Consider the following 16,404-nt stretch of genomic DNA (forward strand, 5'->3'; position numbering starts at 1 on the left):
CTTGGCCGTGTTTACAAACGTAAAGGTGATCGCGGGCGCGGTTGCGTAAAACTCCTCGGGTCGCTGCGGATGAAAACAGCGGTGAGCTTTTTCATCCTCGCGGTGTCAAACAGGTTAACCCGTGCCGGTGATTTAATCACTCCTGACTTTAGCATTGAGCATATCGACGTCTCCACCGGGGGAAGGCGACGACCTCCATGATTCTTATTTCCATAATGCTTTGTGTTGCTAAACAGTTGTTGTTGTAAAATTGGATTTCGTGACTCAGCTGTTCAGAGTATTTCCCCATCTGTGATGTTTGATCGAAGTTGCTCCTGTTCTCCACGCGGGTGCGATTAGATGTATATTCCCTGTATTCCCAGCGGATTCCGCTCGTTGGCGATGCGGCCCGGGTAAATTAGGCTCATTTATCTCCTCTCAGCATATTCTGCTTGTTCCAGAGCACCCTCGGCTTCCTTCGATGTGCGATAATCCACTGACGGGGATGTGTGAAGCGCTAATTACGTTTAGCGAAAGTCCCGGTTTAATGTTGTGTCATCTCGTTCAAGTTTTAATTTCTAACCACGCGGGCCCGAGAGCGCCAGCGAGCCGCGGGACTGGACCGCCGACTCTCGCAACAGCTGTGAGGAGATAACGTTTAAAGTCTCTGGCGTGTTTCACGCTCGCTTTTGCTGGCAGTTGTGGCTACAAACCGGGATGCCCAGAAGGGGCGGGGCCAGAAATACTTTGATATGAGAATCAATTTGTCTTTGAAGTCAGTATTCCACCTTTTTCCCCTTCTGCCATCACAGTCGCTTCTCGGAATTTCACATTCTTTTATTTTCCTGCCTTTTAGTCGCATCACCCACCCAAGGATGAGACTGGACCCAGTGGCGCCACAGACAGGACCTTCATCTGGTGTATATGCTGGTTACAGCATGAAAGGAAGAGTCACGGCGAGGGGAAAACCCCGGACGGGTCACCGGTCCAGCACGCTCACACACAGGGGTAGTTTAGAACCTCCAATCAACACACCGTGCGTGTTTTTGCACCACGAAACCCGTTAGGGTCCAGAACGGGCAGGCCGTCTTTGCCTAGAGGTGGCCTGGGATTGAACCCAGAACCTTCTTAGTTTGAGGGGCTTACACCAGCATATTGGGCCTAAAAGATTCATAATCTTTTGTTTCGGGAACGCAAACAACATTAACTCGTCCCGACGGTGCACATCTGCGGACGAATATCTGACGAGGGGGTTAAGATGTTCAAGCTGTTTAAACTCCAGACAAAACAGGTCTGAGGTGACGCCGAAAGCCGTGTCACTTCTCACCCAAGCCCATTAAGAGGCGGCAGAAGCTGCTCATTAGCGACCGGCGTTCCCTAACGGCGACTTCCTATCCTGTTGACCTCGACGTGGCTGCTGCAAACTCACGAGCCCGTTTTCCAAGGGGGAATAAAAACACAACTGGAAGAATCCTCCCTCTTCCGACAACGGCAGCGTCACTCCCGGCTGGTGCAAACGGTCAAGAAAATCACGGAAGCACCACGGAAACACCAGCATGGAAACACCAGGTCGTTGGGCTCCTCCAGCAGACCCAGTAAGGAGCGGTGGAACAGGCTGCGTGGCTAACAGGAGAGCAGATGTCATAAAGACGTTAAACTGGGGTGATGCTGCTGTGACTCGACGTGCATTCTCTAAAAGGCTCGTGGGGAGAAGGCTGTGAAACATGACCCGGAGGCACGCAGATGGAGAGGGACGGCGACAATGGAGCGCGCTCCTAATCCTTTTAGCGTCTCACACAATTAGATATTTCGGAGTCTGAGGGAAGATTCTTTCCAAATCTGCTCCAGAGTGAGCCGACGGAGTCCCACCGTCTACACCGACCTGCCTTCTCCTGCACATGTGGGAGGGTGGGAGACCTGGAGCATGTTTACATGTCTGCAGAAGGATGGAAGAAGGATGGAGGCGGTTTCAGCCCCCACCAGAGAGGAGAGGGGACGCTCTGCTGAAGCTCAGGAAAGAGACTTTTAGTATTTGACATGGATTAATCCCTCCAGATGAGTCAGGATAGTGACTCACCGTACCGGTGACAAATCACACGCTGTGCACACGCTGGGCTTTTCACCAATAATCACGATCAGAAACTTTATTGCTGCCTTCTGGGTTGTTGCTGTCAAATCTACAGAAGCCAGGTGGATTTCCTGAGATGTGATCAAAGTCTGAGGGGACGGTTCTGTTCGGACCAGAGCTGTTCCAGGCTTTTGGAGTTTCACGCAAACCCGCAAAAATAAAAAATAAAAAATGAATAAAAAGCAAAGACTTTATACAAAACTTACAGAGATGGTTTCGCACAACGCATGCGGTCCGATTTACTCCCGCTCATCCGTGAATTCTCCCCTAAAGCGCCACTTGTGCATCGTTTTGCGCAACCAGGCAGAACCCTGATCCATCCAAGGGATCCGGAGAAGGGAGATCCAAACGGAGCCAGCCCGTCCCTCAAAAAGCGCCCGATAAACCAGAAGGCGATTTTATTGACGTGTTTCTCTGAATGGATGTGAGCCCCGGCGGCTTCGATCGCTCCACCATCCCCGCAGCAACACTTCCCAAAAAATAATAAATAAATCAACCAAAACAACAATCTTACCTTCGTCTCGTTCCGGAGGGAGCTCTGGTGGGATCAGAACAGTTGGACGTGTTGTGGAGGAGGTTTAAGGATGAGCTACTCCAGAGGATGTAGTTGCGACAGCAGGTGGAGGAAAGTGAGCGGCGGCGCGGCGGCGCGTACGGAGGTTTGGAGCGGCAGCGCGGCGGCGCGGCGGCGGCGGAAGCGGCTCTGGAGCGGGGGTGCTGAGTGTCTGACATCAGCGGGGGGGCTTTCCTTTAAGGTGGCTCCGCTCCGAGACCGCGCAGCCACAGTTTGATCCAGTTGAACTCCACCGACTACGACGGTCCAATGAGGCGTCATCAACCAACCCCCGAGGATGAAAGTTCCCGACGTGCGTCGGGGGGGGGGGGGGGGGGGGGCGGCAAGCTGAAGGGGGGGTCTAGGCCGGGTTTTACACCAAAAGTTCGCCCTGTGGAGCATGCGGACGTAGTTGGAACCAGTTTTATTATTAGTTAGTTTAGTTTAGTCAGCGTGGAACAACAGTCTGTGAGGAGCAAGTGCAATAGTGGAAGGCAGAAACCTGGGCCAGACCCTGGTGACGATTCCGTCTGAATAAAACAACTACACATGCACACTGACATGTCAGAGGATAGTTTTGTCAGGGTGACACTGTTGGGGTGAGATGCTCAGTGGTTGAGTAACAACGCTGCAGAACCAACTTTATTTTCTTGTGTGGTAAAATTCTTACACTTCTTTTCGCTGTAGCCTGCAAGAATATATATAAAAACACGTCGCCATGGTTTCACCGGCTGAAGAGACAAATGTCCAACAACAGAGGCACAGGGCTAGACCACTACAGGCCAGTCGCTGACATCTGTGGTCATCAAGTCCTCTGAGCGACATCCCAGCCCCCCTCCTGGACCCTCCAGAGCCAGTAGGTCTGCAGATGACCCTGCCCCAGGATCCTATGGCAGGATCTTGTTTGTGGTCTCCAGCTGAACGCGTCTGACGCCATCTACAGGTGGATCAGACTTCAGACAGACGGAGGGCAGTTCCTGAGGCTGATGAGGAAGTACGTATCCGAGATTTGGACCCCCCTGGAGTCATGGTGCAGCGTGAACAACCTGGAGCTCAACGCTCTCAGTGGACAGTGGAGATGAACTTCAGAAAAGGACCCAGGCCCCCACCGTCCTCCATCCTGCCAAGTTCTTCTGCTTCCTGGACACCACCAGGAGGTCAAGTGGGAGCAGAACTTCGGCTCACCGGGGGGTGGAACAAGGGGAAGGCAATGGGCTGCAGCCTCCCGTCTCTTGCTCAGGTCAATAGTTGCCATACAAAGACTTTAATAATCTGCACGTTTCTTGGACGCACCCCAGAACAACTTTCTGTACACAACCAGGATCTACATAATTTATTTCTGTTTCTGTAATTGGACGTGGTATATTTTGTAATATAGTTGTAAAGTCTGATTTCTGAAAACAATTTAAATGGTAGACATCTCAAAATATCCAAATGCTGCCCCTGCCTCCTCTTTGCACAGTCAAGGAGTAAAAATGTCCCCTCGCTGCCCTAAAAGTCCAAAACCCTTTAGAAAACTTGCTCAGATCACTTGCAGGAACTCATTTAGAAGAAAAGAGGAGATTTAATATGTACAAGTCTTTAAAAAAGGGGGGGTAAGATTCAAGTGGGTGCTTTTCCTCTCCACTGAGCTGAGGAGCTAACTCTCCTGTGAGGACGGGACGTCGGGACATCGGACCTCTGCTGCCGTCTTCCAGCTGACGTTGCTCTGAACGAACTGCTGGAGGCCGTCCCAGCCTTGTGTGAACAAATACTCCAGGTACCAGTTCCAGGACTTGGGATCCTGAAACGCACAGTGGGACTTAACGTCCAGTTTCTGCCGACGCGGCTCTTTGAAATGTGACCGACGTTCAAACAGCATTTGCTGTCGACGGCTGACGCAGAAATGAAAGGAGAGCTGCCGTACCTTTATGGAATCGAGGTCCACGTCCTTTCTTCCTGGCCAGCACTGATAAAGAGAGCTCATTAAAATTCATTGTCAGTCCACACTGTTAAACCTCACAAGACCTCAGCTGGGTGTTGGGCCAACCCAAAAAAAGGCACGTGTATTATTAAACATAATGAAAACCACATTTCAGCAGAAGCCATTAATAATAAAATGTTCTTCTGTATTAATGTGCCTCCTATGAAATATACATTAATGGCACATTTGTCTCCTTGATTTATAAGCAAGCGCCACTGTAAACACACCTGTCACTGCTTTCTCACAGCCAAATAATAAGTTGGACTTTTATTAAGGAACGCATGTGGGAGAGTTTTACTACGGCCTTAAAGTCGGCCACCCACCCTCTGGTGAAAGTCGATGGCGTAGCTCATGAAGGCGGGGTGATGGATGAAGCTGAAGCGCGCCCCGCACTGTGGCACTTTGCTCCTGAGCAGCAGCTCTTCGCCCAACTTCATGTCAAGGTTGCTGGTTTGAAACATTCTGGAGTTCCACAGACAGTTGACCATGATGATGATGTAGTGGTTGAACTCGCGGAAAGTCTGCCGGCTGATGTGAAAGGCCTGCTGCCACGTGCGTTCAAAATAAGAGGTTTCAACATGAATACAGACTAAATGGCTTTAGAATTACTGCAGGTGTGCTGCGACAACTAACATTTACATTAATACATCACATACAAAAGACTAAACTTTTACCGTTCTGTCTTTCCACCCACTTAAACCATAAAGAAATGTGTCATTTGGCGACACCATGTGGCCAAAATGCAAAACTCTTTCTTTTGTTTTTGAAAGAAAGTAGTAGATTATAGATAATGTTGCACTATTTCACTTTATATTCAAGACTCTTTGTGCTTTCTGGGCTTCTGTAGAAGCATTTTAGCACTTATAGAGCAGAACTGGCTTTGAAAGGTATATTAACACCTTTCTCCTGAATGACAAAAGCACATTGATTAGCTTTCTCTCTTTATCATACACCATATAAAACACATCTATATGTTTTTGTCACGACATTTCATTATCAAGATTGTACACACTGGACCTTGAGGCTACTGTGGGAAATAAAAAATGGTGTGTATAGCAACTCATTTATCCAACCAACAGCAATCTACTGTGACATTCTGCTTGGTCCATTCATCCACATGCCATTTACCAGGCTTGTTCTTCATTAGAAGTGCCACTGACATTTTCAGGGGCACAATATTGGCCATCTGATATGTACTTAAGTAAAAAAAGAAATCCCATCTTGCACTGGCAGATTTGTTAAAATATCAACCTTTAAGAGTTGAGCTGAAAGTACAATAAATGTTACCGACTGCATGTGGGTGTTTGGGATTTCTTGCAGTGCTGAAGTTTTATACATGAATCCAATGCTTTAACAAGTCCTGTTACATTTCACGCTTTGAATGGATTTAACTTTTTTATATAACTTGTCTAAATAACTCCCTGTTGTTGAGAACAACAGTGGGTCAAACTCCATTTTGGTGCAGTTTCTCTTCATTTTCAGTAAAAGCGAGAAGATAATAGTGGTTTTACCTCTGCGACTGTTCCTTGACTCTTGGCTGAGGTCAGGTTCACCTTGTACCTGAACAGAAAACAGAACACACAAAGGTAAGAGTCATCATAAATCACTGAATTGCTTGCAATTTGGTGTAGTGTAATCCAAAAGATGACACTGTGAGAGTTTGTGTCATTTAAGCCTGGATTGGAAATCGTTAGGAAGAGACATGGTCAAACAGTTAAAGCTTCTGGAACATGAACTGGGAGAGAAAATGATGAAATAGGAGTGATCCACCATCAGTCACCAAGACCATGGTTTAACATTTATTTACCTCATTTGTTTAGGAAAAGTGCGACTACACGAATAAAAAGTATTTGTAAAAGCTAAAAATATGTACCTGTACATGATGTAGGCCAGTCTGTCCACGCTAACAGGGTCGGTGGCCAACAGGGCTGGATAAAAGACTCCAGCAGGGGGCATCACCACCAGGGGCAGCCCGTACTTCAGAAACGTGTCACACACCTGCAGCAGTCGAGACCAGGTAAGAAACAAACGGAAGGCAAGTACATTCTGACGTATAAGATACAACTACGAGTCTGGAATATTCCTGCATGTGCCCGAGCGTCAGTTACCGTCTCATAGAAGTCCAGGACGAAGCTCAGGAGCAGAGTGTGGCAGCCTTCCAGCTGCAGGCCCACAGACGCCAGCCGACCCACAAAGTGAATCAGCTCTATCACAGAGTCCTTGAATCCAGACAGAGTCATGTTTCTGGGACAGAGGGCAGAGCGTCAAACACCAGCAGCCAGGAACGAGGCTGAAAATGCTGCCTTTCCTTTAACACTTAAAGGATACAAGGAAGAAAGACTGTGGTCTTTTGACTAGCGTGCAAGAAAACTCCAGCAAAATACTAGGTGGGAGGCCAGTAATGCTGCCTCTGGTAATGATGACCCTTTCTTCATTACCAACACTCTTATTTGGAAGCTGAAGAATCCTGTAACAGGACTGTTACGTCCTCCAAACAAATGCCTGATAAAGTATGTAATTGATAAATGAGCTCAAAGTCAAAAGGGAAAAACACATCACACTTGGGTCTTAATTGCTTTGGTTGCTCGGTGGGAAACAGATGGTAAAAAATGAGGTTTGGGATCTTTCTCCAATTAAAATGTCTGCAACCTTCAAGTTCTCACCAACTTCCAAGCAACACCCATTTAGAAGGAAAAGGTTCCAGACAGCGAGACTTCTGACCGTATTAAAGCCTCTAATTTCACTCACACAGAGGTGTGGCTGTTCAGGCTGATGTCCAAATCATCCTCCAGAGCGTACACCGAGTGCCAGGTCAGCCACCTCAACAGCATGTTGTTCAGACAATCTATCAGCCCGCACTGCAGAAGAAAACAGAGAAGATGGTGGCCACCCATCCTGACAAAACCAGAGCTGATCTAACGCCATGTGAGGCAGTGGACGCCATGCTGATATAACAAAGGTGCTGCTGCTATTTTTGATCTTTTTAAAGCTTTTACAGCAGGGAAAATAAAAAAGTTGAGAGTGATTCATGTTGTGTTGATCTCATTTTAATATGTGGACAATTGTGTGGGTGCACAGCAAAATAGGCTACTTCAGCAGCCTCACAGAGGTCCATTTACAATGGAAATTCTCCAGTTTGCTGGAGGAGTTGTGGAAATTAAAATTGAAATTATGACCATGTTTGCCAAGACCGCAGTGTTTGGACTTGTACCCCAATAAAAACAGAGACTTTCATTAAAAAGTGACCATCACAGAAGACCTTGGCAATAGCTATGTATGAATATTTATTTATTTTAAAAGAGTTATATTATAGTTTCCCATTTTAGAGGCGCCTGTCAGGAAAGCCTACCTTAAAAAAAATAGAGGATGTGAAGAAGAGCTGCATGAGAGGCTGGAAAAGAAGCTGCCCAATTTCTGAAACAGGAGAGACAGAAGGTGAAAGTTGTAATGCACAAATGTACATTCTGGTAGCCTTCATGAAGACGGACCTGCATTCTTATTCTATTGCAAGGCCCAGTTGGGGGAACAGTGTACATCTCTGACATTTCAGAGAGATAAAGAAATAAAGAACGCTTTGATATGGAGACTGTTCAAAGGCAAAACTCACGGGAGCTTGGGACAACAGGAATGTTGCTCAACAAGCCGAGAATCTGTGGGCGGAGGAAGGAGCCATCCCAAATGTTGAGGAATTTGTAGAGAAAGACTTCGGAGCTGGAAAAGCCCTCCTGTGACAAAATGTGACAATATATTAGTGGGAATAGTGTCTATGCAGCTCTCAGCTCAGGCCAGTCAAGATGCTGGTTGCTAACATGTTTGTGCTGCTCTGAATAACAAGCAGTAAGTAATGAACAGTTTCACTCACAGCCCCCACAATCAGCAGTTATATTTGCTTCCAATACAGGTGTTGCTGCAAAAACGTACCAAGCCGAAACTGAAACTGGCGATAAATATGAAATTCGAGCCATAAAATCCAACACTCACCTGGAGAAAGTGCTGCGTTGACAGCAGCTTGTTCAGAAACTGCAGAGATTCCTCTGAATTATGGGTTACTCCATCGCAGAACAAGAATTCTGACAAAAGATGAAAGAAAATATCAAGAGGGGGGAGAATAACAGCCAGCCTAAAAGATGACCTCTTAACCTCTCTGAAAGTATCACTTTGATGTGCCGTAACGGCTTCTGCCCTGCTTCACTCACCTTCATGAAGAGCGTAACCCAACCAGAAGTTGAGACGCAGAAGGGCCGATTCATCCTGAACACAGTCTAGGTACTGCAGAGCCACACTGGAACCCAGCAGTGAACCCATCTGAGCGGGAAGCTGGTGGTGGCAGAAGGAGTGACATTATCACATAAAGGGCTGCATGTCTGCATTTCCCCTTAATGCTAACAGAGGATTTTTACTAATCACCCTTATTCACTTACACACGTGGATTTTGAATGATAGGTAAATAAATCCGTTTAAAATTGACACCTCATCAGGTAGTGGGGAGTTGAGTGGAGCAAATGTTTATACAGTGAAACAGCACCACCGTGTGGCTACTAAAATACACAACAACATAAAAGATTCTACTGCTGTCATGAAAAAATAGCAGACAATTCATCTGCTGGGTAAATGTTTAATAATCTTCAAGCTTAATGCTTAAATTATATTCCTCCTGTTACCAGTTCAGGCATATGAGGCTATGAGAACAACAGTGGGACTTGAGCAGTGATGAGAACAGACAGGGGCAGATACTCTAAGGCGGAGTGACGAGGCAGAAGCAGCCGGAATGTCGACACGCCACTGACGATGAGCTCCAGAGATTTGTCCGTGAAGAAATTACCTCTACGTGGTGCATATTTTCCAGCAGCTGCGCGAAGGAGTTGAGCTGCAGCAGAGGCACCACTTTTCTGATGGAGGATGGGTCGGCCTGAGCTGGTTTGTTAACCACAGAATGCAATGCAGGAATTTGAAGATGATTGTGTTTCTGAGGGAACAATAATTCAAAAACTCATTTAGACGCTATTAAGACCTGGGCCAGAGCTACATGGATTCATTTGGATTTGTGACCAGTCAAGAGTTTGGGATTATTTTAGACTATGGTGCTTTTAAAAAGGACAGATAATGGAGGCAACCTTTTTTCTGGTCTGCAAATAGTCTATAAAGCATTCCGGTTGTTTGTAGCAATAGCCATTACATCAAAGATTAAAATAAACCAAAATGGAGTTATACCCTTTTCCTGGAGCCGGCCTTATCTTTAACTGATAAAGCCAGACTGATGCTGGAAGCAACCTGGGAGTCATTCCTTTTCACCATCCTGATCAGGGTGGATTTCCACGGCAGATTGTGGTTCCTAAATCCACTCTGGAGGGAACAAACACTACTTTGATTCATTCTGTAACATGACGGCAGAATGTGCATTTGATGGAGCTTTCGTGTACAAACCCTCATCCGGGACGGAATGGAAAGTGTCACCAATTCAGGACAGAAGACTTTGTAAAGGGAGAGTAGGTGCAGGAGAAAGGGCTGCCTTCCCTGGAAAAGAACAAATCCAGTCAATTTTGAAATAAAACTACCGAGAAGCAAGTGAAATGCAGATGCTTAAGGATGCAGAGGATTTCTTTGCAAAAATAAGACAGGAGTCGTGAAAGTCTTTACCAGTTTAGACTGAAGCTCCAGCAGCTTCCTGACCCTGTAGACTCGCACTGCATTGGAAAATGAAGAAAACGTCAAAACTACTCAGAGGAACCACATAATACAAACTCATAGGACGGTAGTTTATATTGGGTCTCTTACCATTTTCCTTTCTGGTCAAAAGGTACAACAAGTGGCAGATGAAAGGACACTGAAATATAACACAATTGCTTCAATCAGCCCATCGATGCTGTCATCGTGCAACAGTTGGTGTGTGATCAAACAATGAAAGTTTGGTGTGATTCCAGGCAGGAACGTGCAGCCATCTACTACAGTCAGCCGTACGTGGCTCTTTTGTAGATAAGAAGAAAATCTGACAACAAGATGAAGATCATGAGCAGGAATACCAGATTCTCATCGGTGATGAAGCTGAAGATGAAGCCGTAGATGGCTCGGAGCTGCTCCTTGCCATCGATCAGGTCAAACATGGTCAACACCCACTTTAGAAATAGAACCTGAAAGTTGCACATGCAAGTAATTAAGTGGGAATCAGAAGAGAGAACAAGGCTCATATACATGAACAGTTATTCACATTTTCAAATGATCAAAGGGGTTTTGGTTATATTTTCCCTGGAAACTACATTTTCTCCACTTACTTGAGTGCTGATGGGTATTTTCCCAACACTCAGCCAAACCACCGCTCGAACAACAGCCTTCTGTGGCACCATCGTGGCAGGAATCAAACACTTCAGCACCCGCGGGCACAGAGTCGTCCCTGCATCGAGAATTCAGACAATCTGTTAGGAGGCGACGGTTAAACCGACTGTAAGAACGCCAGCTGTCAGAGCTCAACCATTAACCAACGCTCAGAGGCGTTTTAACTGGATGAAAACAGTGATATTTGGCTCAGGCATTTTTGACATGTAAAGTGCCAGAAATCCAATAGCACACGGTTGAAGGGCTTTAGTCATTAACATTTTCACTTTCAACCAAACCAAAGTGGAGGGGTGGCAGTTGTTAGCCCCCTGAAAACCTGGCAACACGTCCTGTTTCCTGGGCCCTACAGACCCCTGCACACTACAACCAGCTATGGTAATCATTATTAAATAAACCTCAGATCAGTCCATGGAAGCTTCACAAAGACAGCTATCACACAAACCAAAATTCTAATTCATTTAGGTGCATTTTCCACTGGTGCTGGTTGCCTTCATCATTTTACCTTTTAAGAATATTACCCACAGCAGTACCAATATCATCAAGCACGGATAAAATGGGATTAGTAGTTAACTTACCCATACGGAGGCTCATGGCAAATTCCAGCATAACCGACACGGCCTCTGGGGGAAGTCCTTTATGGTACGCCACCTTCTCCACCAGCACCAGGTTCCTCTCCACCTCATCGTTCCCGTAAACAGGGGTGCCTGCTTCCACTACAGGACAGAGAGGCACCAACAGGGGCCATTTCATTTGATTAAAACTGCATTTAAATGAGTTATTGTTCTAAAATGGTCAGGGTAGTCAGAATTTCACACATACACACATTTAAGAGGCTAGCAGATATTTATCTGAGTACATACTGTATGTAAGGGTACACAAACAAGTATTTCTTGTGTATGTGGATATATTTACTGTAATGTTGGAGATATGTTGTAGTGGCAGCATCTATATATTGTAAACAGGAGGACAGAACCAGGCCAAAAGAATTCCTATAAATTCAACAACAGCTGACGCGAATAAAATCTATAAAGCTAGATAAAGCCATTTTCTGGAGGTTGACACATCTCTGGAACTAAAATCCTTTGCTATACTGTAGAACTTTATCGGGAAAATAATAAATACCATTGGAAGTTTTGTGCACATACAAACACCATTCTGTTTGGATGGTGCAAAATGGGCATTAGCAGCAGCCTTATCGACTATACATGAATTGCAGCATCATCATATAGGGTTTATTTCATATATAGTTGGGTGTTTCTAGGTTTGGAGAAACCGGATGAAAAATTCATTGTTTAATGCATAATTCCCGTGAAGAACGAGTGGAGTAAGAAACGTAGCTAGTTTGTAGCTACTTGTGTTATTTGAATTTTAACTGTGGCTGCTTACTGGTCCTGAGCTTTTTGTTTGTTTGTTTGATTTTTGGTTAAAAGATAAGACAACAAAAAAGCAGGGTTTGTGTTAAAGAAAGCAAAAGAGCGGAAGGGTTACAGGGCAGCTGCATAACAAGCTGCGTATGTTTGAATCCTACCGTCGGCGAAGTACTTCAGGGCCAGAACAAACGGGTCCTCCGCCTCGTTTTTCCTTCGCTCCTTTTCCGCGACTCTTAGACTCCTATTACTGCTCTGGCTCGACAGGTTGCCGTCGTTTAGAGACGACTGTTCTGAATCCGAGGGTTCCGACAGGTTAGCATTTGTTGCCATGTCTACATTGCTAGAACTAAAAGACTGGGCTGTGGTGCTTCTCTCGTCATTCAAACAAAACTCAAATCCTCCGCGCGACCGTTTGGTCTGCACATGCGCAGTGTGCTCCATCCGCTCCGTTGCACCCCGGGAGTTGGAGTCGCTTTTTTCAACGACTAGATCGCAGGGGTTATTCTAAACTCTCGACAACATAGACGTTGCTTAAACGTAAAATACTTCATTTTGAAATAGCATTCTTAGGGAAATGCATTTATGCACTCGTTATGTCATGTCGCATTTTACAGTTTACATTTAGCGTGATTATTATTATTTTCCTCCGATTACCATGACACAGTTGCCCAACACCATTGTAGAATGTTCATACCGGTTTGTTTTTTTAAATAGTAATTAGACTATAAAATAATGAATAAGGAATATTTTGATTCTAACCAGATAAAGTTCAATTCCAAAATGTAAATGTCCGTTTTGATATAGTTACCACAAAACCTGTGACTCAATTATAGACCCCATCACTCTCATCTGTAGAGAATGTCTGCAAATTGAAGAAGTTGCTACTAAGCACTTGCTATTGTCCATTTCATATGAAAACGTCCTTCGGGGCCTAAATCATCTTGAAGGAGAGCTCAGAATGTTTGAAAAATATTTCTAAGTAGGTTCTTTATTTAAGGGCTCAAAAATAGAGTACGGTAGCTGCAGCATGAGACCCAGAAATGTCACCTTGTGCAGTCAGACATTATCTTTGTGAAATAGGTATTCAGAAAATATAAAACATGACATGAGGTTACTTCAACAATAACAATTTTGTAATAGCTTCAGAAATTCCTATAAATAAGCCCGTATCTGATTCAGTTTTCATTCAAAGCCACTGTCGAGCCACTTTGAGGCAACATTTACGACACATTTACACACCTGACAATGAATCAGTACGCAACATTTAGCCAGTCTTGCCTCCATTTATTTTTTTCTCTAATGTCTTTTACAGAAATATTGTGAATCTTAAAACTTACAAAATTTTCACCTGAAGATTTCATCCCATAAAACTGTTGAATGCGAGCCTGTCTTTAAATAAAATCCAGGAAAAATCTTAAAGATGACAAAAAAGGAACTAAGACTTTAACTCAGCTTCAAAAGGGGAAAGTTCTATTTTAAACAGGCAGAAGGGCGGGTTATATTTGACTGCGAGCAGTGGACACCTGAGGCAACAACTGCTTATTTTTTTAGCAAAACACCTTAAGTGGGACAAGAATCCTAGGAGACATGACAATGACGATGATCATCTTATTTATGCTCCAGAAGTAGGAACTGCATGCATATCTTCAAACTGCATTTCAGTAACACATAGATATGTAACAACATATGATTTAAATGATGTGTTGTCTGACTGAAACATGCTAATCCCTCCTATTGATCCATGTCTCCCAACTACAGTATAAAACTATAAAAAGGAAACGGCAATTTCAAAACAACAAATGAAAAATAAGAGAGAAAAAAAGATCAGCACAGTGTCAGACTGAAATGATAAATAGGGAGATTTGACAAACCGAGCTCATCAGTTTTCACAGGTTCATAGCTACACAGAGGGTGTGTCAGTCGTTCTTTTCTTGTGCAGAGGAGCGGGTGGCGCTCGGTCAGCTGGACTGGACGAAAAGTGGACGTGGATGGTATTTAACACTGGAGTGACCGTTTCGGCAATCCACAGAGGCGCTCCGGGCTCCTTTCCTTGTGCTTTTACGACTGCTTCACCTTGTTCCTCTCCTGGTCGTTGATGTGCTGCTCCTCTCTGCTGTCTTCGCTCTCGGGCCGGTCGTCGCTCTGCCGGGCGATGAGCAGCCGGCAGGTGAGGAGGATGCCGAAGACCAGCGCGTGGGCGTAGCGTTTCAGGGGGTCTCCCACGAGCTGGTGGAAGAACAGTACGGCCAACATGACCAGCAGCAGCAGGAAGTTCGCCACGTCTTTCGGCCGGCCCGGCACGAGGGTGAGCACCACGCCGCAGCCCACCTCCAGAGAGCCGATGATCTTACGGAGCAGCACCGAGCTGACGCCAATCTTCTTCAAGCCCGGTAACGCCTTAGCGTAGCTCTTGTATGCTCTTTTCTGAAAGAGAGGACCATTTCAAACATGAAAACTAGAATCTGGACTGGAATAAAAGCACACAGGACGGTCAAGAAAAGCGATTCCATTACCACAGGAGGCGATGCGCCCCTCGGTAACAAAACTTTCCCCAGCAGATCTAATCCAGCACAGTCAAACGGGCAGATCAGCTGGCCTGTCGTTTGCACCATGAGTGAGGAGGATGAGCCGAGTCAGCATACACGTGTCCACAAAAAAAAGCCTGTTCCTGCAGGGCTGGGGGCTGCACAGAGGCGTGAATTTGTGCTTTCGTGACAGGAACACTGGCAGTGTGAGGCACAGACTGGGTTTCGGTGCTGGCCAACACTGGCAGAGCTGCTACCAGTGTCAGAATGCTCCAAAATTCAACCGGTTCATCTTTAATCCGATTTCAATTGCATCTTTCGTGTAGGTCATTAACGGACAACTCAAAACTCTGAGGTCAAATGCTTCAAATCCTCTTTGTCAGCATGGAGACACTAATACTGCAGCTTTCTGCTCTCTGGCATCACAGATCCAATCATGATCATCATATTGGTTCCAGTTCGACTGAATTCTGGTGGAAAATCGGCTCTCGTCCTCCACACGGGACAGAACCGTCAGGTGCATCTCAGAATTTGCTCGAATGCGGCGCCATTGCTGCAGCTACAGTTTATTTAATATCCTCCATTTAAAACAAAAAAGGCCATAATTGACGCACATGTGGTGACACTAACCGGCTTGGGGGTTCCCATTATTTTAAAATCTACACATCCTTTGAAAACACACGTCCGATTAGCATGTCTGCTATGTTCAAGCCGCTCTGGTAAATGAATCGAAGGTTCCTCGCAGGCAGATTCCAGGAGATTTAAAATATCCCCTTTTCTGCATCTTGTATCATTTAGATCATCATGTCCTCGCATTCTTCAAGCCTGAGAGGCTCCGGCGTCTACATCCAGCGGAACAATGGCCCTGGACCACATCGTAGCCAAGAGATGGAGACTCACCATTTCGCTGTAGGCGTCTTTGCTCAGCCTCGGAGTCAGTTTAATGGTGCCCATGAAGACAAAGAAGAGACCCAGCGCGAAGGAAAGGGCGACGAGCGTGATAGTCCTGGGAGAGGCCATCTCTCTGCTCCTGCAGCCACCGGGCTTCTGAATGGAACGACTGAGAATCGGACGGGAAGATGCATGGGGGGTGGTGGTGTTGGTGAGGGGGGGGATGGGCGACTGGAGCCACGGGAAAGATGGCGACGCTGCTCCCCGATCTGCAGCGCATCTGCATCCAGCTTTATGGAGCGACGCAGCAGGTTTCCTCATGCATGTCCCACACCAGGCGTGGGATCAATATGACCCCAGCAACTACACAGTCCCGATGTCTGCAGCCTCACTCCTGTAAGGTTTAATTAATTGGGCAGATTTCTGATGGTCACACCATATTCAGTTGGTCTAATGAATAAAAAGGATGTGTGCAGCACTGACATTTCATGTTACATGTTACAGTACATGTCCCAAATACCCCCCTACCCCAAAAAAGTAATAATATTTCAGAGATTACAGAAAACAACAGGATTCAGTAGATGCTACAGCGCTGCAATATCCAGGTAGGGAGAATAGATTTAACTTTAAATCAGCAGGGGGCTAAATGCATTCAATATTAATTA

General features: G+C 45.7%; 3 protein-coding genes across 6 annotated transcripts in view; all 3 read right to left on the reverse strand.

Annotated features, from left to right (window-relative positions):
- drp2 (dystrophin related protein 2) overlaps positions 1–2,896 on the reverse strand; it is a 102,248-nt gene extending 99,352 nt beyond the window's left edge. For 2 of the 3 annotated variants that reach the window (XM_057042434.1, XM_057042431.1), the window contains exon 1: positions 2,622–2,896. The gene's annotated coding sequence lies outside the window, so the exon portion shown is untranslated. The remainder of the gene's footprint in view (positions 1–2,621) is intronic. The other variant, XM_057042433.1, reaches the window with a different exon arrangement.
- A 379-nt stretch (positions 2,897–3,275) lies between these two features.
- On the reverse strand, positions 3,276–12,744 carry cenpi (centromere protein I). 2 transcript variants are annotated; one of them, XM_057043401.1, is made up of 20 exons: positions 12,482–12,744; positions 11,529–11,666; positions 10,893–11,011; positions 10,644–10,751; positions 10,399–10,447; positions 10,261–10,307; positions 10,048–10,137; positions 9,835–9,966; positions 9,446–9,589; positions 8,820–8,940; positions 8,605–8,693; positions 8,231–8,348; positions 7,973–8,037; positions 7,372–7,481; positions 6,732–6,867; positions 6,497–6,621; positions 6,135–6,183; positions 4,947–5,165; positions 4,567–4,608; positions 3,276–4,443 (listed from the first exon to the last, which is right to left on the reverse strand). In XM_057043401.1, the coding sequence occupies exons 1-20, from the start codon at positions 12,651–12,653 to the stop codon at positions 4,300–4,302; spliced, it is 2,217 nt and encodes a 738-aa protein (XP_056899381.1). In that variant the 5' UTR covers positions 12,654–12,744; the 3' UTR covers positions 3,276–4,299. The 2 variants fall into 2 exon arrangements, with proteins under 2 accessions (XP_056899381.1, XP_056899380.1); XM_057043400.1 differs by having other exon boundaries at positions 4,947–5,168; positions 12,482–12,743.
- An 842-nt stretch (positions 12,745–13,586) lies between these two features.
- tmem35 (transmembrane protein 35) lies at positions 13,587–15,967 on the reverse strand. Its single transcript, XM_057043403.1, has 2 exons — positions 15,749–15,967; positions 13,587–14,747 (listed from the first exon to the last, which is right to left on the reverse strand). The coding sequence occupies exons 1-2, from the start codon at positions 15,866–15,868 to the stop codon at positions 14,382–14,384; spliced, it is 486 nt and encodes a 161-aa protein (XP_056899383.1). The 5' UTR covers positions 15,869–15,967; the 3' UTR covers positions 13,587–14,381.
- Positions 15,968–16,404: the final 437 nt, after the last annotated feature.

Source organism: Takifugu flavidus, chromosome 9 (genome assembly GCF_003711565.1).
Source record: "Takifugu flavidus isolate HTHZ2018 chromosome 9, ASM371156v2, whole genome shotgun sequence".
Taxonomy (NCBI): Eukaryota; Metazoa; Chordata; class Actinopteri; order Tetraodontiformes; family Tetraodontidae; genus Takifugu; species Takifugu flavidus.